The sequence below is a fragment of the Ammospiza caudacuta genome, chromosome 2 (genome assembly GCF_027887145.1).
Source record: "Ammospiza caudacuta isolate bAmmCau1 chromosome 2, bAmmCau1.pri, whole genome shotgun sequence".
In the NCBI taxonomy this organism is placed as follows: domain Eukaryota; kingdom Metazoa; phylum Chordata; class Aves; order Passeriformes; family Passerellidae; genus Ammospiza; species Ammospiza caudacuta.
This window is the reverse complement of record NC_080594.1, coordinates 103,305,648-103,329,915: the sequence shown is the minus strand read 5'-3', so window position 1 is coordinate 103,329,915 and position 24,268 is coordinate 103,305,648. Positions and strand designations below refer to the sequence as shown.

The 24,268-nt window shown below is 39.2% G+C and overlaps 1 protein-coding gene across 1 annotated transcript in view; it reads right to left on the bottom strand.

The window, feature by feature from the left end:
- Positions 1-24,268, bottom strand: part of GLRA2 (glycine receptor alpha 2) — a 117,592-nt gene that overhangs the window by 47,352 nt on the left and 45,972 nt on the right. Inside the window, exon 7 of the mRNA XM_058825448.1 lies at positions 23,369-23,583. Coding sequence (XP_058681431.1) covers positions 23,369-23,583 — 215 coding nt within the window. The remainder of the gene's footprint in view (positions 1-23,368; positions 23,584-24,268) is intronic.

The following is a 24,268-nucleotide window of genomic DNA, read 5'->3' as shown; positions in this document are numbered from 1 at the left end:
CCCAGAATTTTTCTAAGGGCCCGTTCATTGTAGCTGGAAGTGTTTCAGAAATAAAGCCAGGTTTTTTTAGGGAGATAGTGATGTAAGACTAGAAAATTCCTGCCCTTTTGTTCCTCTGTGGAGGAGGACAACTTGAACCTCAGTGATACCATCTATTTTGTTGTCTTGTGGAAAAGTACAGCAGAAAGCTCCAGGTTTAAACTTGCTCTGTTCCCATCTTTGAATCACTCAGATTTTGAAAGGATTCTTTCCAAGAAACAAGCTTCATGTTACTATAAGGAAAATGTTAAGAAAGTGCCCATGAAGTGGTGCTCAAAAAGAGTTTTATGAATCTATAATAGTCATGCTAAAGAACCTTAGAAATACCAAAGTTTGTGGGCAAAATAAAAGCATTTTTTGGTTTCTTTAACAAAAGGGTAATCACTTTAAGATTCACAGCAGGCCTTCTATTCCTTTAGTTTTTTACATGAACACATGCTGAATTAAAAGATCAATGATGGTGCTATTGGCACATAATTTGCAAACACTTTGTAAGATGTTTCTTGCATTTTTTGTAAGTATTTTTGCATGACCCATGTACTCAATGTGGGTGAGTTGTGGGAAGAGAAGGAGTATGACAACTCTATAATCTTCACACAAAAATAAGAGTAATAGGCCAAAACTAGTTATTCATAACTTGAGAAGGGCAAGAAGAACTTATTTACTCTTTACAAGACTGATTCATTGTTTCTTGTTTCCTGAAAAATGTCTTGCTGAAATTCTTCCTTCAATCATGATATTTTGACTGTGTTCTGATCCTGAATTTAAAAAAAGAAGTTAAAATCTGCACATGCTAACAGGGTGTAATTTTACTGGATATCATGTTTACTTGCTGCCTTTCTCTGCCCTGACTTTTTTATCCCTTACAGATAACCAGCCCCTGGAAGGTGTCTATGCAAGTATCCCAAAATTCCAGAAGACCAACACTGGTCACAGTTATGTTTTGTCAACTTCAGATAAACATTAAAATAACTAGCAAGTTTCCAGTTCTCTCTCATTAACTCTGCCCTGACAGAAGACAGACTGTCAGCTCCATCATTTGGAGAACATCCATGTGTGCCGTGCACACTTGCCAAAAATGGAACCTGGTTAATCACAATTTAATGATGTGACTAACCTGACTCAACAGAGTAGCCAGTAATTTTCAATATTAACTGAGAAGAACTCTCTCTCTGTCACCTATTTAACCATAATTAGCTGACATGATGTTTAGTTCCTCAGAAGAGTCAGTCAAGCAGAGCATTGCATTAGCTAGTTTGATTTTTGGCTCCAGAAAGGAAAACTGATGTCTAATCAAGAAAACACATACCAAGTGTTTATTTAATTTCTCTTGTGCATGTTATAAGGTTTCAAACTGACACATTCATTTGAGACCACACTAATCAGCACACTATTGCCTATGTGAAAACGTGCAACATGTTTGAATGTCAATGAAGGCAAAGAAAGACCTTGTAGATACTGCAACTTTGAGAGTACCAGTTTCTGGAGTAAAGACAACCGTAACAAGGTGCCTTTATTTCTTAAACATTGTCAACAACAATGAACAGGGACCTTCAAAAAATTCTGGCTCAGACCTGTGGTATACAGAAGCCAGTTTGCACATTCCCAGCAGATAAGATTGTTGTACAGGTTGCTTGTGCAGTTTAACACTGCCTAAAACTGAAAAATTAAAAGCTGCATGCTGAGGTGGTGCAGCCAGCACCTACAGCCACCCTATAGACACACACCTTTAGGTGCCCAAGTTACAATTCTGTCTTTTTTTGAGAGCAAGAACCATGGAGCTGTGCTTGGCCTGAGGGGTTGTTATGCACTGAGCTGACAAAGATGGCAGGTGATTTTCTAGTGTTTCTGTACAGCACCCATCCCCACAGCAAATTGCTGACAGGCTCCCTTGATGTGAAAATGGAGAGGATAAACACAACAGAAATACCTTTCAAGTGTTTTAAAATTGCAGGGCCCCGGGGAGAATGCAGGTTCTTGGAGCTGGCTGGTGTGAAATGGTGACATTTTGTAAGTGCATGTGCTCACCATGCCAAGTAGTCTTGGGCTAGAAGAGGATTTTCCAAGCAGTTTAACACACTTCCTGGGCCTGCTGCACCTCCAGGGGTTTTGGGTATCTCCCATTGCTTTTATCTCCATATTACTGTCTCTCTGCAGGACTGCATGTATTGGTGCCTGCAGTATGAAAACACAGAAAGAGTAAATGTGGAAGCTCTGTGTTTGCAGTGTGTAAGCTCTGTTGAGTATGGACATCCTCATAATCCATCTGCTTCTGGACCTGAGCCATGCCCTAAAATCTCAATGAATGGAGTAGGTACCCTGAATCTTAAAGCACTTGTCCAAAGGAATGCTGGAAATCCTTATCTGTGTCTGTACCTGTACCTACTCTGTTTCCAGAGTACCTCATGCTGAAGAGATGCCCTTAATTAGGGGCAGGAGCTAAACAACAGGATCTAAACCCTTGAGCCTGAATAATAATCACCAGGAAAATAAATTAATTTTGATGGGGATGTGCTGTAAGTACTCCTCAGTTCCCAGATTAGATACTGCTAGACTCAGAGCCCTTCCTTAGAAAGCATCTGTTTCCTACTGGCTATCCTGTTCTCGAGCACCTCTACTGAGCCTTTATTCTCTCCCAATCAACTAATTAATTTCCACAGTGGAAAGCAAATTGAATAAGCCTGGGATCCCTCTTGCCTCCTCCTCTGATCACTGCACATGTAACCATCGCTCTCTGCTCCCTGTTTTTCTCCATTCCCCACAGCCAGGTCCCTTCCCCAGGATCTCCAGCCCATTTGCCAGTTCCCTGCTCTGCATACCCTCTGCTCAGGAGATGAAGAGTCCATCAGAAAAGCTCTTGGCTTTCCAAGGAGCAATGTGGAGTGATGAGGGATGCCTCCAAATGGCATTTACCTGCTGTCTCCTTCCAGCCCCTGCAGCTGAGACTACACATTTGCCTTTCTCATTTGGCTTCCCTCTATAATAGCCTGCAGCAGATGTTTGATATTTCACTCAGCACTAACTAGAGATGCATATTGTTTTAATTTCCATTAGTGAATCCCTGACACTTTCAAAGTCTTTTTCTCATGTATTTTATAACTCCACTGATACTGAACACAATTAAATGATCCATCTCACAGTGGCTGTTCAAAATGGGTACTGAAATGTGGATTTCGTCTTTCTGAAAAAAAAGTAATTAGATTTTAAAAAGTAATTAAAGTGACCATGAAGCCTACACAAGGGTTGCCTTGACTGCACAGTTTTATAATACTAAAACTGCAGAAGATAATGGTGGCAGATCTTTGGTCAGAGCCACTCCAGGATATTTTTCCAGGACCATCCAGAAGTATTCCCATCAATATTGGGGAAGGACTTAATTTTTAGCAGCTGAGAGTTTAAATCTACTGCAATTCAGCAGAATGCAAACAGATAACAGCAGAGGAGTTGCTGCAGCCATGATGGGCTACAGATTTAAAAAGAAGTGGGTTTAAGGAGATGAGTTCTCTCTTATTAGAACAAAGTTCCTAAGAAGAGATTGGGCTTGGAATGAGAGACTCTTTATAAGCATCATGCTGACAGGAAGCATCACCATCCAACAAAGCAGCACATGTACAATAAAGGTGCCTGTTGAGCCCTTCTCCCTTTCCCTGAGGGGATTCTCTGCTCTTACCTCTGTCAAGCTGTGAGTCTGCCCTCGAAAGGCTCTGCTCCCTGCCTCAGAGGCTGCCCCACCAACTCAGCTCTCAGCTGATCTGTGCCCATGGAGGAGGCAGGGGGGTGTCCCCAGGGCATGCAGGAACCAGATGGAAAGGTGCACTGAGGTGCAGGTGCCTGTGTCTTTCCCCAGTCTTGTTTCCTTGAACCCTTTGATGGAAACGAGCCAATATTCCCACATCCTCCCCTGCTTTAGCTCAGTTGAGGCTGCTGGAAAGGGGTGGCCACAGAGGGAACACAGGCAGGAACAGGGGTGATCCAGAGACATTTCTGAGGTGAAACTGAAGCCTGTCAGGAAGGGACAGGCACCTTCAGTGAGGCAAAAGAGACCTTTAGGTGCACCTTTCCTCTGACTCTTCCTCTGATTCCCATCTCGGAGCAAAGTTCTGTGGCTGGAGAGTGGATGGCATGGTAAAGACAAAACAAAGAGGGCTTCAAAAGGCTCCTTAAGACTGGCCACTGCACTTGGCAGATTGATATGAATGCTTACACATCTGAGCTAGGATAAGCTGCTTTCTACTTTCAACTGGAAATACCTGACCTGTTCCAAAGGCAAGGAAAATGGAAAGGAAAATTATTCTCTCTGCCTCTTCTTGCCTGCCCTCACACTGGAAATTGTATTTTGTCCTCCTTCAAAGTGTTTAAGTTGCACAGCACATTGGTTTAAGTCAAAATTGAGTTTATCCTGATCAGGCATGCAAAAAAATAGTTTTCCTCCATTTTATAAAAACAGCAAAAAGTAAATATGCCAGAACAATAACAGCTATTTCCTTGATACAGTAAGTGGGTTAAATCTCATGAGTGATATCCTTTTCTCATAAAAGCATCAGTTCAATTTATCCAGTATCCCAATATTTGCTTGAATTTCTAGCCCAAAGAAATATTATATGTTCAGAAAACAATTTTCTCACCAAGAGCTGTGTATATGCCCTCTATAAGGAAATGGTTATAGAAGGCTTTAAAGAAAGTTTCTTGCAATTGAAGAGTAAAACCAATCTCAATTATTTGAGTTTCTGAATACTGCTCCTCCAACAGACTTTCAGGACAGTATCTGCCATGGCCCAGTGTTCCCTCAGGTATTTGCAGGACTGTCCCTCCCTTTGCCCACCCTTCTGAACACTTTCCCTACACTCACATGCAATGCTAGAACTCCTTCTTCCAGAAAGTAGAACTTGGCTGAGTTGGGGATATAAAATAGGAACTTCAGGGTAAGAATTCATTTTGGTTCTCAAAGTCATGAAAGATCATTAAAAGCATTATTTGTAGTCAGGAAAGAATACTCAGGTGTTCTTACAGGGCTTTTCTATACCTAAATTGTGAATATAGAGAAAAATAAGCAGCAGACATTCTGTTGGATTTTGCAATTTTCTTTGAGAAGGGGCAAACAGCAACTCACTTTTCCTTTTCATTTTCTTCTAAGGTTTGCACAGTTATTAAAAATTCACGTGTGCAGTTGTCCTAATGATTTTGTAGAGGTACAAATCTGTCTGACTAACAAAAAGAGGTGAGAGATACTGTTCATAATTCTTATATAAAATCCTGTCTACTCAAGGCTTTTTCTGCCTTAGTCCTTTCAATTTGCTTCTATCAGTGTCAGCCATGGGAACTCAGCAGTTAATGTGGCTTATTTTCACACCTTTATAAAAGTCACAATCAAAAGCAGTAGGACCTCTGCCCTGAGGGCAGGGAGGGGGACTGGCACATTGCAAAGTAGTTGTTCTTTTTCTTTAAAAGGTGAAGTCATCAATTATTCTTGTCCCTTTGCACAAGCCTTCATTTGTCCAAGAAGTTTTAATTACTATAATCTAAACCTCACTTTCCTGTGTCATCCTAGCTAACCTGCAGTAGATAAGTTGCCTTCTAAAGGATTTAATGTGAGTGGGCAGGACTGACTTCTTATACAGGCTAAAAATATTTGCTCTCTTAATGCCATGGTAGGCTCTGTCCATAAGAGGATTAATTAAACCATGCCTGTGAATATACAGATATGGTCACCAACTGCAGAGCACATTTGCACACACCCACAGTGAAATGAATTAATGTCTCCAGAGGAGTGTGTCACTTTATCTACCAGCAAACTTCTCTATCCAGGCCCTGTTTGGCTCCCTCTGAAGCAGGGACAAGGGACCTCAGCCTGGTGTTGGGTCCTTTCAAGCAAGACTGAGTCCTAGCACACAGGGGACAGCAGGGAGTGCTCCAAACCTCTTCTCCTGCCTCCACATCGAGCCAGAGCATGGCAAGAGATGCCTGCCAGGGAGTCCCCAAACTCCCTCAGGAGCCTGCATCCCGCTGGCAGGGTTCACCCACACTTCACCAGGGAAAGAGTATGGCAGATGAGTTTGTAAATCAAAACTGGGGATGCCACCCGGTGTTCTCTGCAGGACAGGGTGCTTGGTAAACCTAGGGTGTCCTAAGGTGCTAATAGTAACAAAATCTTTTTTTTTCAGTGAACGTGCTATAGCAGGTTGGTCAGAGCAGAGGGCAGCTCCCCTGCTCTATGTCAGCTTGTGATTGTGTTATTCACTTGAAATGGTTTGGAGCTCACAAGTAACGTTCTGTGGTGCAGAGCCTAGAACAGATGTGTTAACCCAGCCAGTAACTAAGCATCATGCTGTGGCATTCACATTCTCTGAAAAAATCCCTTCACCCAGGATTTTTCTCCTGGGAAGCTGAGAAGCCTCAGAGAAAAAGAAAACAGTTCTTATCTCATTTGTTGCTCCTGTGTTGTGCTCAGATGTGGAATGTGTTTGGAGATTGTTTACCCACAGGTGGTTGTTTCCTTGGATTCTGGTGTGAGTTGTTTTGACTCTTTGGCCAATCAGGGCCAAGCTGTGTTGAGACTCTGGAAAGAGTCACGAGTTTTCATTATTATTATCTTTTGGCATTTAGCAGTATCCTTTCCGTACCCTTTAGTATAGTATAGTGTTCTTTAATATAATATAGTATAATAAAGTAATAAATTAGCCTTCTGAGAACATGGAGTCAGATTCATCATTCCTGCCTTCTTTGGGGCATTCCCGCCTTCTCTGGGGCATTCCCACCAAGTACAATGCCATGCAGCTCACTCTTGCTGCTTACTCTCCCCCCACTCCCTGCTGCCGTGTGGAGGAGAATCAGAGGAGGTAAAACTCATGAATTGAGATAAGAAGAGTTTAATAAGGGAAATAAAGTAAAATAACACTACTGCTGCTATAATTAATAATAATAATAATAATAATAATAATAATAATAGTAGTAGTAGTAACAGTGGAGGACAGGGGGAAAAGAGAGGGAAAAAAAAACAGGAAAGAAAAGGGATGCACAGTACAGCCGCTCATGCCCCACTGACTGACACCCAACCAGTCCCTTTTAAATGACATCTGTCTGTAGTCCTTGTGCAATTGCTTGTCCCCTGTAGTTTCTAAAACTGGGATTCACTGATTTCTAGAACCTATTTCCTGAAGTGTGAGCTTGGAAGTACTTGGAGTAAAACCAGATTCAGAGATCTCTATTTCCTGGTTTTCTGCTTTGTTCTGCTAGCTGCTCTTGGATCATAAAACAGCATCCTGTCCCAATGAAAATTTTCTGAACTGGACAAATCAGGTTTTTCAAATAAAGAAAAATAAGATTGTTCTGAAAAAAAACCCGCAACCAGTAAGATCAAAATCCATATTTACCACCAGCCAGGCCTGGTGCTTGGCTCCCTGACAGAGTCCACAGCATCATTTGGACCTCTGTGCACTGCTGGGAGTGAAGAGTGGTTGATATCAGCACCTTCGTTTTGCTCCTCCAATAGCCATGGATGCTGGGCAGTCTCCAGGTCAGTGAAGCTGAGACAAATGCCAAAGACACATTGCACGTTCCACGAAGGACACGGAGGAGCCAGTCTCCAGAAGGACGTGCTCCAGTGCTCTCCTGTGCTGGTGTACCTCACCCTGAGAGTGCTTGTGGGGGTGCTTCCTACACACATCTCCTGATGTTGTGTTGGCCAACCCAACATGGAAACACCAGCAAGGGAAGCCCTCTCCCCACAGTCCCAGCTCTGTACCTGGGGGCAGCTGGGAGCCTGCAAAGCCAGCCTTTCTCACAGGATCCTGGCAACTCTGGATGGAGTGTGTTCATGTGGAGAGGAAGAGAGATAGGAGGGGGAAAGATGTGGTGCTGTTTGAAAACACTTGTATAAATATGTTCACTTCAGGTTCATTTTTACAAGTGGCATGTACAGTACAACAACAGACTGCTTTGTACTTTTTTTTTTTCCATTGCAGCTATGGTTTTCTATGGAACCACCAATTTGCAGATTTTCACCCAAGTTCCTAGAATCAGAAATGACAGTTAAAAGCAAAAAGGATGCAGGATAATTACTTCCCTTCATTTCTATTCTAACACTGAAGTCCCAGTTGCAGTGCTGTTGTCTGCTATTATTGCTGGGCATTGGTAGCAATGGTGAAACAGTTAAAGGCTTTTTGTGATGTAGCAGTAAGCAGAATTGTTGAACATGCACAATAGCCTTGATAAAATTCTCAGAGGAGGGGAATGCTTTCTGCAGTTGGCAATGTGCTTGTTTGTTAGATAAAATGTAATTTCACTTCTGGTTTCATCTCTTTACAGAATTCTTGCATTTCAATCCATTTTTGGAGAGTCTGAATTACAAAATATTCTGCCTTCATCACCAAATTAATGTATAAACAATGACACCTGAAAATTTAAATATTTGCACATGAAAAGTGAGGTGTAATGTGACCACTGTTAGTTTTAGAGCTAAACTCTTGCACTGGAGATTAGCTAGTAGAATAAAACAAAATCAAACATTTTCACAAGAGCAGCATATTGGGAACTAGCTGGGGTTTCACAGATCTGTTTTCCTTAATCAGCAAAACTTCCTTCTGTTTTGGGATCCTAGATTTAGAAGTGACCAAGAGACAACACAGGGAGATGTAAATCACAAAAATGGTTATGTCAACAGTGTTGAGATATTAACAGCAGATTCTGTCTAATGGACCGCTGGAAATAGCAAGAGCACACACAACATAGACATGTCAGCTTTCAAATTTGGAACAAATCAAAAATCATTCAATAAAGAAGGACTGCTACATGTTTTCTGTGATATGGTTTAGCTCTTTGTTCTCCTGGTTTATTTGTAAGCCCCTAAATTTTGCATTTAAAGAAGACACTTATCTGCAGAATGTTGATTTAATTAAAGAAAAAAAAATCTTCCACTAGAAAATAAATATACTTAAGTAAGTTTTCCAGTTGGTAAGTTAGTCAGAGGTTTTGTGTCATTGTAAAGGAACTGAAGATTTAGCCTCCCTCTGAAAAGCAGATCTCAGTTTTATGGTGTGTGCTTGCTCCATGCATATGAAAAATCCACGTATCCACACAAAATACTGCAGAATTTAACCAGCAAAGCTCAGCTTTTCATTTTCTGACAGGTTGTAGGATCTCCCCATGCAGCCTGTTGGCACACTAGAGCAAAGGACTCAATTAAATACTTCATATTAGATTCTGAGACACACTTGTAACCTTGCTCACGTACTGACCTCTACATGCATTTACACAGAAAATAGCAAATAAAACATGACCCCAGTGAGCAAGAAGCTCTAAAATTATATATTGGACACAAGCATTGATCACAGAGGGAAAGATACCGCCTAAGTCAGAGACTTGCATTTCCCTCTCCCTCCTTCAAACGTGCATAATCACAGTGACATCCAGCATGTGAATGAGTGCAACCCAGAGCTCTCACAGAACATCTCATAAATGCTCAATGCAGGGCAGATCTATGCATAAATGTAAAAATTGCACTGGTATATAACTCTAAATGACGTAAGAAAACCAATATTGGCTCCAGTCAGTATGAAATGTGAGCATTTTATAAGCAGGATGATTTTATAAGTTTAGTTGATGACAATCCCTTCTCAAAATGCTTAAATCATTTTTATCCAGAAATGCGTGCACTGAAGAAACCACTGATATCAGCCTCTGATTTCCTCCTAGAATGCCAGTTTATGTTGAGAATTGATTTTTTAATCCACTGTGAAGTCACATGCTTGAATTATTTTTACTTTGTATGTATTCAATTTTCTTTTCTAATTTACAGCTCCAGGAGTCAAACTGAGTCTTTGTGATAGTGCAGTTGCAGCTCTCTGCCTACAAAACTGGGACTGGAGACAGAATTATGCCCTGTGGGCAGCCTCACTCCTCTGAGCAGGGTCTTACAGTCACCTCCTGTAACCTAGTTGTCTTTAAGATTAACAAACATGTAACAGGCTGAAATGAAACAAGAATTTGGATACCACTTCATCTGCAATTAATTTCTTCTAATCCCTTTTGGCATGGCACGTGAATAAGAGTGAGAAGAAAAAAAACTGATTTATTTTCCTAAATACAACAGGTTTGAGCTTAATCACACACAAACAATAGATGTAGGTAATAAAACTCTTGTATAGCTACTTGTTTAAGATATATAGTTTTGAACATTTGTGATATTTCTGCATTATGATGTGCTTTTTAGTACATTTCATATTGCATGTTTGGGATGGGATTTACCTCACACTGCTTCAGACATCTGACTTTCAGAGTGGTCAGCCTGGAACTGCTGGTTTGACACTTGAAACAAGAGGTCACCTAACCTGTCTCACACACCTATGTGAGTGTCAGAAGAATTTGGCAGGGGAGGTGCCTCCTTCTCTCAGCTGGCTAGAAAGACAGTCCAAAACCACTTTCAGACACCTCAGTTTTGACAGCTGGATCTCACTTCAGGGTTACAAGTCAGTTGTTTACTTTCTGTTTAATATTATTGCTAAAAAAACAGATGTATATAGTAAAATAGCCATCACTAGGAAAAAAAGAAAAAATTTCTCTGGCTTTCTCTGAACAACTTGAGAAATGCAAATGCAAACAGAACCCAATTTCTTTCCATTATGGGCTATTTTACTCTTTGTTCAGTCTGATTTTACAAATCACAGCTGAAAAATAGCTCTCTATTGATAATTCCATAGAGCTACACATTAATGTTTTCAGTGCATGTTTAGAATCATGAAATTGTTAAGGTTGGAAAAGACCTTTAAGATCATCAGGTCAAACTTTCAGTGCAGCACCACACCACATTCACTATTTAAAACATGTTCTCAAGTGCCACATCCACAGGTTTTTTGAACACTTCCAGGGTTGGTGACTCAACCCCTTCCTGTTCCACAGCTCTTCAACCCTTTCTGTGAAAAGAATCTTTCCTAATATCTGATCTAAACCTCCCTTGGTGCTCCTTGTGCTCATTTCCTCTTGTCCTGTTGCTTGTCACCTGGGAAAAGAGGCTGACCCACCTGGCTGCAGCCTCCTTCCAGGCAGTGAAGAGAATATTATACATATATATTGTAGAGAGCAGTAATGCCCCACCTCAACCCCCTTTTCTCCAGATTAAACACCCCCAGCTCCCTCGGCTGCTCCACATCAGACCTGAGGTCCAGACCCGCCCCCAGCTCTTTCTCTAGACTTGCTGCAGCACCTCAATGTCTTTCTTGTAGCAAGGGGCCCAAAGCCGAGCACAAGATTGGATCTGTGGCTTCAACATCACCAGTGATGTTAGTAGTACATCACTAGTTGATTTTAAACTATTAAAGGTCTTGTTATATTTCTTCCTCTCTTCACCCTGCCCCATCTATTAAAAGGTTTTTTCTTTTTCCTTTTTTACCTTGCATGGATGAACAAGTGACTTGTTAAATTGGTACAGTTCCCCTAACCCAAAAGGAGTTCTACATTTTGAATTTTTTACTATTTTTAAAATTGTCTTATTCACTTCAATGGGTATTAGAAATTATTGCCTATCCACTTTATTCATGAAGAGCTTTTTCTCTCTCAGACTAATGCTGTCACTGGAACTCTTCTGTCTTATAATTAAAGAAACTCATACATTTACATGTTCCATACAAATCCACATTGTTCCCATTTGATGATACACAGACTTCTTAAAAATTCTGACTTCACCTCCTCCATACACCCAAATCATCACTTGTTTGTCTGGCTGGAACCTCTGGGAGGCTCTCAGGCAATCACACTTTTCCCAGCTGCCCAAGACTCTACTGCTATTTAAGAGGCTAAAATGAATATAAACTACCAATTTTTACATCAAAAAACTTAAAATTTTATTTATATTTTTTAAAAATTACATAAAAAAATATAAACTACCAAAATGAATATAAACCACCAATTTTTCCAACCCTGTCTTATACTCCTAAGTTACCACTCATTTTAATGAAACTTTTCCATTTTTATTTCAAGAGGTACAGAAAGGAACTGGAAAGTTGTGGGGAAATGATGAATATGACTGAGACTATAAACACCACAGAGGAGGAGGAGCAGGAAGAAGGAAGCTATATCAAGAGTTTCCACAGCAGTATAGTTGTGGTTACTATATTTTAAAAGATTATATTGGCACAGTGAGAAAGATACAAGATTGAAGGCTGACAAAGACATTGAATGAGTGAGAGACAAAATAAACTCAATTTGTAGTTTACAAACAACAAAAAATGTTCAAAAGTCACTTGGTTTCATCATAGGGTTTCCTGAATGAGAAGACAGCGGGTCTGGACAGCATTTGTAGACCAAAGAAGAATTGCACAGCAAGGAACTCTGGCTGGAGGACAAAGCCAGAGAATCCTGTCTTAAAAAACACTTCCCTTTAAGAGTGTGCCCAGGTAGTTATTGAAATAAAATTCCAAACTCTATTTTCAAAAGAAGACTGCACACTTTCAAGACAAGCTTAAGCCAAATACAGAATATCTGTAAAACATAACTGTAGCAGAAATTGGATGCAAAAACATAGTGTTATCCTGGAAAGTCATATTTGCCCTTCTGGAGCTGGAAAATTGTTTCTACAAGTCACTAAGCCACATCAGAATTCAAACAGGCCAAACTCTGCCCCAGTAACTTGAAGCTTCATATGTTGGCCACAAAGAGCATGGCTGGAGCTCAATGTGAGGCAGTTTGATTTTATTCCTTTCTTTTCAGTGTTTGTGTGCCTGAGCTTGATCTTGTGTGGTAATTTTTTAATTAGAGCAGTTTTTCTCTGAACCTTTAGTATTATTCATGCTAGAAAACACCTACCAGTATCTCAGAAATGCTAGATCTGAGTAGTATGCAATTTTCCCCTTCCCTCAAGATTTTTGACATTTCAGAAATGTATTCTAAATTAGAATTAAAAGAAAATGTAAAAAAGTCACAAACCAGAAATTTGGGGTTTTTAAATAATCTCAATTGAATAATTTCTATAATTTCCATTTTCATGTCAAAACTTTCAGATATTTTTAGACTGGTTAAATTTTGATTTCCAGGTATCAAGGCATTTCAATAATAATAATAAAAAAGGTGTTTTGGAGAAATCAGACAGTGGTGGCTGGAAGTCAACAGAAATTATTTGGGGGATTTTTCCAACAAATGAAAATGTTATACTAAAGTATCTTTTTCATAGCTTCAACAAAGGGACATGTTTTACAAAAAGCAGTTCCTCAGAGAAAATGCCTGACCCCACATAAAGTGTTTGTCACTGCTGGAGCACAGATCTAATACAATGTGTACTACACAAAGAGGAGGAAGGAAGAACTATTTATTTGATTTTAGCTGTAAACTGCAGAATTTGTTTTTAGCTGGAGATAGCATATCTGGAAATTCACTTTCATTCTCTCTTCAGGGTGATTTTCACTTGCCTTTTGTTTAGAAGAGCATCTCAGAAGAGTATAAATTGAAGGGAAAAAAAAATCACAATGAGAACAACAGCCAGCAATGCCAAGGACGTATTTTAAAAGTCTGTTTCACAGATGGCAGACAGAGGAGCTGGGTAAGATGATTTTGAACTCTGCTGTGGACAACAGCTGCAATAGAAAACACCTTGCTTTAACTAAGAGGGAAGTACATCTGGAGGAAGTCAGTCTAATCACAGAAATCATGAATGAAGCTGGGCAGATGAGCTGCCATGAAGTGAAGTTCCCATATTGAGGCAATGCACAGCCTTTAATTAGATATGCCTTTCAATTTGGGAAAAGCCTTTACTGAAACCTCATTAATGTAAGAAGCTAATCCACTCTTATAACTGCACTCACCAAGAGAATTTTACCTTTGAACAACTCACCCTGACATCATTTGCCAGGCTACAGGTCTTCCCTGGAAGGATGTGTAGAACACACACATTTTTGTGAAACATCTGTCTGCTGTTCCAGTCAATGAAGGCTGTCCCAGTCTGTTCCAGCTGTGCAGCTGACACTTAACACTTCTAGCATGAGCAATGCAGTGTTTATCCTGATACTAACAGGGCACTGGAAAATTGTTAGGAAAGAAAATTCTCATTTACCAAAAATCCCCAAGCATACCCAGTTAGAATCAACACTACACCATTACTAAAACATGAGAAATGAAGCAGCTTCAGAGGGAATAATTAAGCAATTAAGAGAATAATTATATGTTTTTCTTCCCCCTCACTAGATGGGGTAGATAAAAAAAAGATCCAAAAAAAAGAGAGACCATATAGCTTCCTAGAGTGGTATTTTATCACTTTTGAGATAAATAAAAACAATGTTGGGTTTGGGGTTTTTTCATATCCAGGCATAGATATATGCATAAACGACTTGATCTGTGCTATTTTCACAACATAACCCTGCCATCCTTGACTTTGGGAGCCCTGGCAAAAATAAGGGCAGCAGTAAAGCCTGAGCATCTGAAGTCACATCATTCCCAGTGACAGGATTTTGTTTTCATTCTGGGCAGACTCTGTTTGTGCTAGAATGTTCAGGAGACAGCAAAATGCAGCCAACAAACTCGTAAAATAGATCGTGTCAGACAACTACAGCTTTCTTTAAAAAGCAAGTGAGTATCTTTATCGTTTGAATTAGAAAAAGAAACAGAACAGAGTGCCTTTGTCTTACTCTAAAGAGCTTTTATTATAATCCTGACATTTCGGCTGTTTCACTTTCTTAATTTTTCATATATTCTTTGTCAGTTCTATGGAAAATCAAAGTGGTTTTAAGTCGTTTTTTAATGAGCAGAGCACACTCAAGCATAGAGTCGTGTGGTCCAGGAGGGTGGTATTCTCATTGCAGTCTGTCACCAGTCTATGTGGTTCCCTCAGAAATTAAGTGGTGATTTCAAGTTGATCATCCCTTAAGAAATGGATGGACATCAATGCCTCATGACCACAGATAAATTTAAACGGTAGAACTGTTAACAAAATTTTAGTACAAATCAATCAATAAAGTATTTCAATTGCTATTACACACACAAAGAAAAGTGCCCTTCTGCAGGAAAGGGACAGAAAATGCAATAATCAATGAAGTAATTAAAGACAATTTTTAGTTTCTCAACTTTATAAAAGAAAGTGTTTCTCCAATAAGTGACAAATATTGATATATTCTCCTTATAAGTGTCATTATCAATAACTAGTTGAAACATAATGGTACTATCTTTTCTGTGAATCATTGAACTGAGCAACATTTGTTATGTGCTCTCCCTTTTTCTTAGCTTACATTTTCTGCTGTGACTTAGTCATTATGTTCCTCTCTAGACATACTGAAAGCTCTGGCTCTGCTCTCCAGAGCCTTAACCTTTGGTAGAATGAGGGAAGACAGCACACCATGTCTGTTTCTCACGGGCAGGGCAGCCTAACACCAGATAGAAACTACTGAGGATCAAAGCCCTTTATTCTCATGCTCCCTTCTCTCTGAGACAAGATATCTCAATTAACTCCAAGTTTCTAGGAAGAGGAAATAAGAAGAAAAAGTCAATATTTCATCACGGTTTAAAACTTTAAGACAAGGGTTTGTGAATAAGGGCACATTCTAGAATGCACGGCCATGCCTTAAAAACCAAAATTATATAATTTTCTTGGCAATACCTGGTTTAGAATTGTTTAATTTCCAAAGCTGATCTTAATTCAGCAAAGACTATTGTGCTGCACTATTGGTGAATTAAAGTTGTAGTTTTGTCATAACATAGATATTTTATGTAAAAACAAGACACACTGAGTCGTTTATTTCCTGCTCCTGCAGAAGTTTGTTTGATGCATCCATAAAAAAGTAAATTGTCTTCCTCTGTTTTCCTTGCAGGGAAGAGGGAGAGGAGAAGATGGAGTTAATACTTTTAAGTATCAATATCAAGAAGCAACTATTTTTTCCCTTGAAAACGTTTCCCAAAAGGAAAAGAAAGACCTGTCATTCAAGTAACAGAATTCAAATGGTTCCATTGTCACTCAAAGCCAACTTTTGGGAGTAAGACGTCAATGGCCCAGCTGCTTCAGCAGCCACGTGCAGCGAGCACTGATATTCAGACTGGAAGGCAGCAGCCTTGAGGTAAACTGCAAATGAAAATGGTTTTCACAGACTCCAGGGGGTCCCATCAACATTATTGCAAATGAAATATTAACAGAATATATTCATAAGTAATAGTCTAAGATGATCTAATAGAGTCAAGTCTTGCAATTACTTGAAATGCATGAGCCACAACAGAGTAGGTCACTGCTTCAGAGAGGGTTTGCAGTGCTTATGTCTGTGAAAGAGCAGCAGAAGGCACTACTCAGAGAGACACTAAAAGCCACCAGAAAGTCCTGAAGGGTGTGACAATGAGGCTGAAGGCTCCAGTATCGTGCCAGGGTTATGAAACAATCAGCAGACTGGTGTGCACAGTAACTTCAACCCTTCTTTGATGCTCAAAATAGGCTCTGCTGAATGCCAACCCTCCCAGATGAATGCATTATAAAACCTGCTGAGGAAGTGCCAGGAGTACTCAAACTACATCCCAGAGGTATTCAGACACATCTTATTGCATATTTTTAGCTGTCACGCATGACAACAACTACTGCTTTTGTTGTACAGTAAATACCACTGTCTTCACTACACAGAAAAGTAAACTTTGAAGTTTAGATGAGTACAGTGGAAAAGGTGACTGATTTACTCATTCATTTTTCACTTCCATAGAGTAGAATCTGCTATAGATCCTAATGTATTGGTATTAATCAGACAACATAGCAGTCATATCTCATCAGTCAGCTTTGCAGAGAATGAAGGACAGAGGGAAATTCCAGAACCCACACGTAACCACTTTAAGACCCAAAGACTGTTCATGGTACCACATATCTGCAGCCAAGCTGAACAGAATGATGTGATAATTTCTAGCATCAGATTTAGGTGCTGTGTTTTAACTTTTATATCATTCTTCCTGCTGCTTTTCTCACAAGTAGAATGGATTCTGCCGGGTTTTGTCTTCTCACCTATGCAGAATACTGAAGACTTTGGTTTTATAGAACTAGAAACAGTGGTGGAATGGAAGAAAAAGAATTCTTCCTATTATGAATGCATGATCACAGCATATATAACTGTGGCAAAGATCATCCAACATAATTTTAATTGAGATTTCTGCTCCCAGTGTAGTTGTAACTGCACAGATTAGCTCTGTAAGTATCTACCTAGGTCTCAAAGGGGCAAAATTTTCAAGAAAACAAGGCATCTTTAACAAGACCAGCTGCTGTACCTGGAAGTAGCAGAGAAGTTTCTGGGCACCACAGATTCTTTTAAGTGGGGCCAAGGATGTATTTTCAAGCTGGCACTAGCATGGCCACAGTGCTGTGAATATTTTAAGAGGCTGGAAAGTTCTCCCTGGTACTCCATGTATCATCTGATGCATGCACCACATCTCCCACTGCCATTCTAACAACCTCCTGCCCTCAAGCACACACACATTAATATCCTGCCTCAAAACCACTATTGAGAATGCATACTTAAAGGGATATGAAGTGAGAATAAAGAAATGACATATGAAAATCTGTAGAACAGAACGAGAAAACACCTTTCCTGAACTATAAGTTATGATTAGGTACTTATAAACTACTCATAAGGAATAATTTTTTTCTAGCATTTTATAGGACTTCTACTTACACACAGATGTCTATATTTAGTTCCAATCGGCTTGTACCCATTTAATTGTCTCAATAAGTCACAGTATGCAAACAAATGTCCACTTACTTAAAAGCTTTTTTTTACTTTCAGAACTTTTTTGTTGAAAATTAGGTTCAGTGAACATTACTTCCTTCATCATGCAGAGTAGAACAGATTTCTATATCCAGATTCAAATACTGTGTGGAATACACCAATGGATATTGAAATATTGTCTCAATACAAAAAGTAGTTGTACTTATCTTTGTTAACCCCCACTCCTCCCCAAAAAAAGACTTAAAGTGGGTTTTGAGATCTCTTAATGTTAGTAAAAGAAGGAATATATGTTGTATGTCAAAACTACAATGGGAACAGAAAAGAAAGCTACATAAGAATGCTGGAAATTAATAAAATGACTGCCTCTTAAAACATTTCCATGCAGGCACATGATTGAAGAGTAGCTCCTCATGGCTACCTGACAATGCAGCCTGACTGCCCAAGAGTTTGGAAAGGATACCTTCTTTCACTCTTTTAGAAAACTGACAACCAATAAAATACTCAAGGATTCTAAACAAATTTTTTTAAACTGGAAGTTTGTTTACAGTAACACTATCAGGATACATAAATATGTGATGTAGACCAGACACATTAAAGTACCAAGGTTTAGGACCATTAGGTCTCCAGCAGGAATTTGTAAACAGCTTATTACTATAGGGTTGTCTTAATCACTTAAGCAGTGTGTAAAACGCACAGACACCCACATAATCCAAGTGCCAATTAACAAATCTCATGATTGCCAAATTACTTCCATATTTCCTCTTCAGATCCGGAGACTAGACTAAAAGCAATTTGTCAAAAGATTGCTTCCCTTCCAAGTTACTTCATTATTGCTTTTTTACCATAATGCTGCCCCAGAATGTATCATCTCTGAGCTTTGCTAATGAAACAGTAAGTGATCACCTTTAGTGCCCTACTTCCTATGGAAGCAAATGTACACAGAACAAAATCATCACTGATAATAGCATCTATTCCTTTGTCCTTATTGGTATTGCTCCTCTTTTTTTTTTCCATCTTATAATGGTATCATTTTAACCTTAATTAAAAAAAAACCCCAAACAATCAAAAGTGCCGTGTTCTTGTATCTTCTTTACTTGATAGCTTCTGACATTCAAAAAAAGAAAGACTGGCCTGCCAGAAGTCAAAGAATCTGTAAAAGTCTCCAAATATCTGGGGGATAGTGGATGACACATAAAAACAGTCATTTGCTGCCAAAGGGGATAGACTTCTTTGGCTTTGGTTTTGCAATTCTCTGCACCTATGCTTTTATTGCATTTGGTAATATATGGAGTGATTTAAAGCAAAATGAAGTGAATGAAAGGACTCCCAGAAGTTTTGGTGAGCTTTGAATGAGCCTTTTTTCTGCACAGATTGTTCCCTGGGGACAGAAAATGCATTCATTAAGCACTGTGCATTAAAGCTACACAATATGAATGCTATGCAACTGTGTAAAATACAGTTGCCATCACTTGACTTAAAATATCCTGAAATGTTTTGCTTTATGGCATTAAAAGTAACTCATTTTCTCGGACTGTTGTTGCTAAGGTTTGGTTTATGTAAGTGTTTTAAGAAGAAAGCAGTCTGAAAAATACACAACTGGCACAGCAGAGAACTCATTATTCTTTCAAATGCCTCTTTTGAAAATCTTTTCAAACTTTTTATTCTGTTGATTCAACAGGAGACCCATTTACAAGTAAAAAGAATAGCAAGAAAATGGTGCTTCAAAGCTCTGAAGAAAAGAACTGTTTTGTAACACTTCTTAACAATTCTGCACTACTGGCCCTTGAATTCCCCCACTTTACTCCCCCAGCTTGTACACATCTGGGACTGTAAGTAAAGACAGATGTCCTGGTGTCCCTTGTGGTGCCCAGACAACCCTCAGTCCCTATTTTGATGGATACCTGGTGCCCTCTGGGTCCATGGGACTGGTGCTTCCAGAGGATGAGCACGTGCTGGGCCCTGCCTGGATGTACAGTCGCTCACATCAGGTTCACAACTGGAGCTCCTCTGCAGAGGTAAAGCCCAGCCCAGGTGCAAGGGATGGCCCTGCCCCATGCCCAGGGCTCACACAGGGAGCTCAGGGTAACCTGGACATTCCCTGTGGCTGTGTGGTCACAGTGATTGCCCAGCTGGCACCCAGGATTTCTGCTCAGCTGGCTGATCGGCACGAGCCGCTGGTGCAGCTGGGCGCACAAACATTACCCAGATGGAGCTCCTAAGTAGAAAGGGATGATGTGACCAGGGAATTCAGACATGAGAATATCAGATGTGGGTAGTACTTATACATATGGACATGTGGGAAGAGGAACTGATCATAGAAATCCTGCTATTTTGGATCACCATGCCTGGACATCCCAGTGATGGATTAGGCAAACTGGAAGGAGGGAATTCCATCCCAGCTTTCTGGATGAGTTCTTTACCAGCCCCTAACACAGGGCAATTCAGGTAACATAATAATAACAAAAATAATAATAATAACAGATGCTGGATGCCTCACAAGTTCTCTGTAACGTACACAAAATAATTTCATCACTTTAAAAGAGATTGGCTCCATGGTGAATATTTCTTGGAATTTCACCTCATATTCTTAGACAGCATTACAAAATACTCCAAATATAGTAATTCCACAGAAATACTAAAAAAAATTCCAAAGTAATGTATTTCATTTAGAAGAGTGCATTCTAGATAATTCTCTCATATGCAGCAAATATAAGCTTCAGATTGAATTAATTTCATTCTTTCATTTCCTTTCATTTTCCTTTCCTTTCTATTCAGCAATCTCAATCTTATGTTTAATTTTCAACAGCTGAGTGCCTAATGTCTGTGTGGCCATGACCTACTATTATGAAATCAGTATATGGAAATGAATGTTAATTATTAATATGCAAAAGAGTGATTTTAAGCAAACAGAATATTGTTGTGCTATCTTACACCAGGGTTGAGAACAATACGTAGGTAATTGCTTCTAAACAGTAACACTTTAGTCATTTAGATAGTGACTTGGAAACAGACAAAAACCCTAAGGAATCTTATCACAATTTTTATTTGTCTTTCTTAGGTGAACAAATTATTGCTTTTAAAGCTGGCAAGTTGTGATACCTCGTTGTTTTCTGTGGCAAAGCTCTATTAAAATAGAGAAGAATGGAAAAAAACTCTTGGCATGAAACTGGGTAAATTAAAGTTAAATTGCATAAATCTTTATTAATAAGAACAGGACACAAAGAAGGATGAGGAAGTTATATTGTATTCAATCCTAGGCTGCTTTCACAAAGCCAAGTTGCATCTGTGTTTTTCAGTATTCTTGCAAAAATAACCCTCCTGAAATATGTTATTCTGTTAGACAATCATGCTAGGAACAACTTTTAAATGGATGTTTCATTGGCAGGCAAACTTTCTGTGTTTTGGCAATATGTAGTCAGGGCTTAGGAAACCATTATTTTTAAACAGGAATTTTGAAGCTTCAGATCTGACACTGATTTGATTCAATTCTTTTCATATTTTTATTTCTAAGTGCATTTCAGCTGGATAGATTTTATTAATAAATACAATTTTCATATTAAGTTACAGATGGGGTTTTAAAATAGCTAAATGCCTGTAATAGCAATAGAAAGAAAATCTTGTTTCTATGTCTAAGGAATCAGGTAGTGGTGATTCAGGACCTGAATGGTGCCCATGTTTCTCCAGGCACCTGAATCATCCAAGGTGGGAGTCAGCTGGCTGGAATGCTGTCATTTACTTAGATTCACATTTTTAAGTTAAGTGACACACCTTCAAAAGCCCCCACAAGCATTAACTAACATATAGAAATCAAAGCTATAAAATAGAGCTCAGCTGAATTACACAGAAAAAATGCAACAGCCTGACTGAAATGAGTTGTACTGGGCTTTCTGGTGAAATACTTTTCTTAGTGCTTGTTTTCTGGCAAAGGAACACAGCAGAATAGGAGAAGATGGAGTATGAGCAGAGCACCACCATTCTCTGACAGCTGATGAGATAAATGTATTTAATCCTGAGGCTGGAGAAGAACCTCTCCAATAATCAACATATCATGGTCAACATATTTTGCATCTTCCCATTGTTCCACTCAGCAAATACATTTCTATTCAAACACAACAGAATGCAAAAGGGAAAACATTTCAGTTGGATCAAAGGCCTTTGAAAGTATTTGGGGCACACCAGCACTGCAGAGCTTTTGTCAGGGGGTTTGTTTGCCCAGTAGGAAATGTGGGTGGGAATCTCCACTACAGTGATTCCATTATCTATACTTCTCAAGCCAGGCAATTTATAAGAAACCTAGAATATTTCACATGGATTCATGCTGTGCCATCTAAACGCAGTCTTCAGCTATTCTAAACTTATTATTTAAAGAGCCAGTATGCTCTTGCCAAGATTATCTTTTCTGAAATTTTTTACATAATGTTCACTGGTAATATGGACTGAATTGTCTGAAGAAATGTTTAATGAATTTTCAGTTTGAAATTCTGAGTTAATATATGAGAGGCTTTCAGTTTGTATGGAAAATTATGCATCTCTCCAAGTGAATAAGGGAAGCTGAACTAAATATACTCACCAGATTTTTAAGTGATACTTTCTCATTACTAACAGAGGAGTAAGACAATCCGTGCATCTTTTGCAGTTTCCCTATATTTTTTGAAGTTTCCCTCCACTTGCACAACTTTCCTATTTGGAATGAGACCAAATGTAACACTGAGGGTGAAGCATCACAATATACAGCCTGCTTTCTTGGAATGGACCATGATCTACACAAACACTCAAAATTTGTGCTTTTCATTGATAGTCTGATCCCAGTCCCTTTGATGCTGGACTGCTGGAAAAGGAGTCTTCAGGGAGTGTATCTCATAACTCCTTAGACTATTGCAAACTTTCCTACCTCTGAAATCCCTTCGAGAAAATTGTATAAAACCTTGCACATTGAATTTGGCTGGGAACGCTGTTATCAGAAGTATTTGGGCTGTGCCTATGCTAAAAAGAGCTGTCAGCCTGACTAAACAGAGAATCCAGTCTTTAATCTGTAAATTCATCTACAGCATCTGGCCAGGATTAAAAAGACCACAAAATTTGAATGAGAGGATATTTTTGTGCATAGATAGGATGAAGGTCTTCAGCTGACACTTGAATGAGTGGAATATGGACAAATTCTGCTGTGAAACAACGACAGCAGCAATTCTCCACTAAAAAGGTTCACCAAAGAAATCTTTTAGTTGCATATATGTTACAAACATGTATTTTATATATACATTTCTGGAGGATATATTTATATATTCATTGGACTAAGTGCCAAATCTAGAAACATCAAGATACATAAGAGTCTAACAGTCCAATGTTTTTAAAGTCCCCAGTCTGAAACAAATCCAGTAAGATACATAAATACCTCAGAAAATCTGGTTTCTAAACATTCCTAAGTGTCAAAACTAGTAGAAACTCATTAAAAATTCACACTGCTGCACCATTCAGCCATCCACCAAAACAGCAGAAATATTCCTTAATTCAAATGCAAGAAGGGTATTGCAAATTTAACACCTCACTGTTACCACTTTCTCATGTACCCTTATCAGATCCATATTTACACAGATCTTTGTGAAATTTAAAGGAGTAGCACAAACATTTCTTATTAAGAGCAAATTCATGGTACAAAATTATTTTCTTACTTTTGGGAGAGAAGCTCTTGATCCTGAGCTTTGCGTGGTCATTGTCAAAACTGTAGTGATGCCCAGTGCAACTCTGGCTGGAGCAGCATCCATGTTGATCCAGAAAGAAACCCAGGATAAAATGACAATCAGCAGGCTAGGAATGTACATCTGGATTAAATAGTATCCCATCTGACGCTCCAAATGAAACTTGACTTCAATGCATGTAAACTTTCCTAGAACATGAAATTACTTTCATAAATGCTTTTTGCACATTTTTATCTCGTTTTCTGAACATAAGTTAGATGTGTGACCTTTTTCCTAACCTAATACTGTTGGCAGATCCTGATACACAAACACTGGTCAGCCACTTGTTGCATACCAGCTTGGGGGAAGTGTGGGAGCACTGAAGTATACTGTGCCCAGTTCTCCATATTAACTGAGAAAATTAATATTAGCACAATTGTTTCACCTCCAGAAAATATCACATAATATTTCTCTTCTCAAAATTCATTTAGCTTTTATTTTAGTCAAATATAATATTAAGTATTAAAATGGGACAGCATTTTGGTCTTTTAGAGGCATGAGATTAAGCAATCGTGTTTGAACAGACAAATTGTAAACTACTGCTCTAACAGTCCTGGGGTAGATCACACTCCTCATTCTGCCAATGTCACTTGCCTCTGTCTGTGGATAATGTCTCACAGCAGAATCAACTCAAAGTCTACTTTGAATTTTGCTAAAAATCTTACTCCAGGAAGCCTAAACCAATCCCTTGCTGGAGGCGAGAGATTCTTCAAACAAGTGATAGCTGCTGCACAGCAGCCCTGGGGGACAGAGGTTTTGGGGTGCCTGACAGGGGAAGCAGTTGTGCAGCAGGAGATGCAGAGCCCTGAGCTGCAGCAGCTCATCAGCCACTAA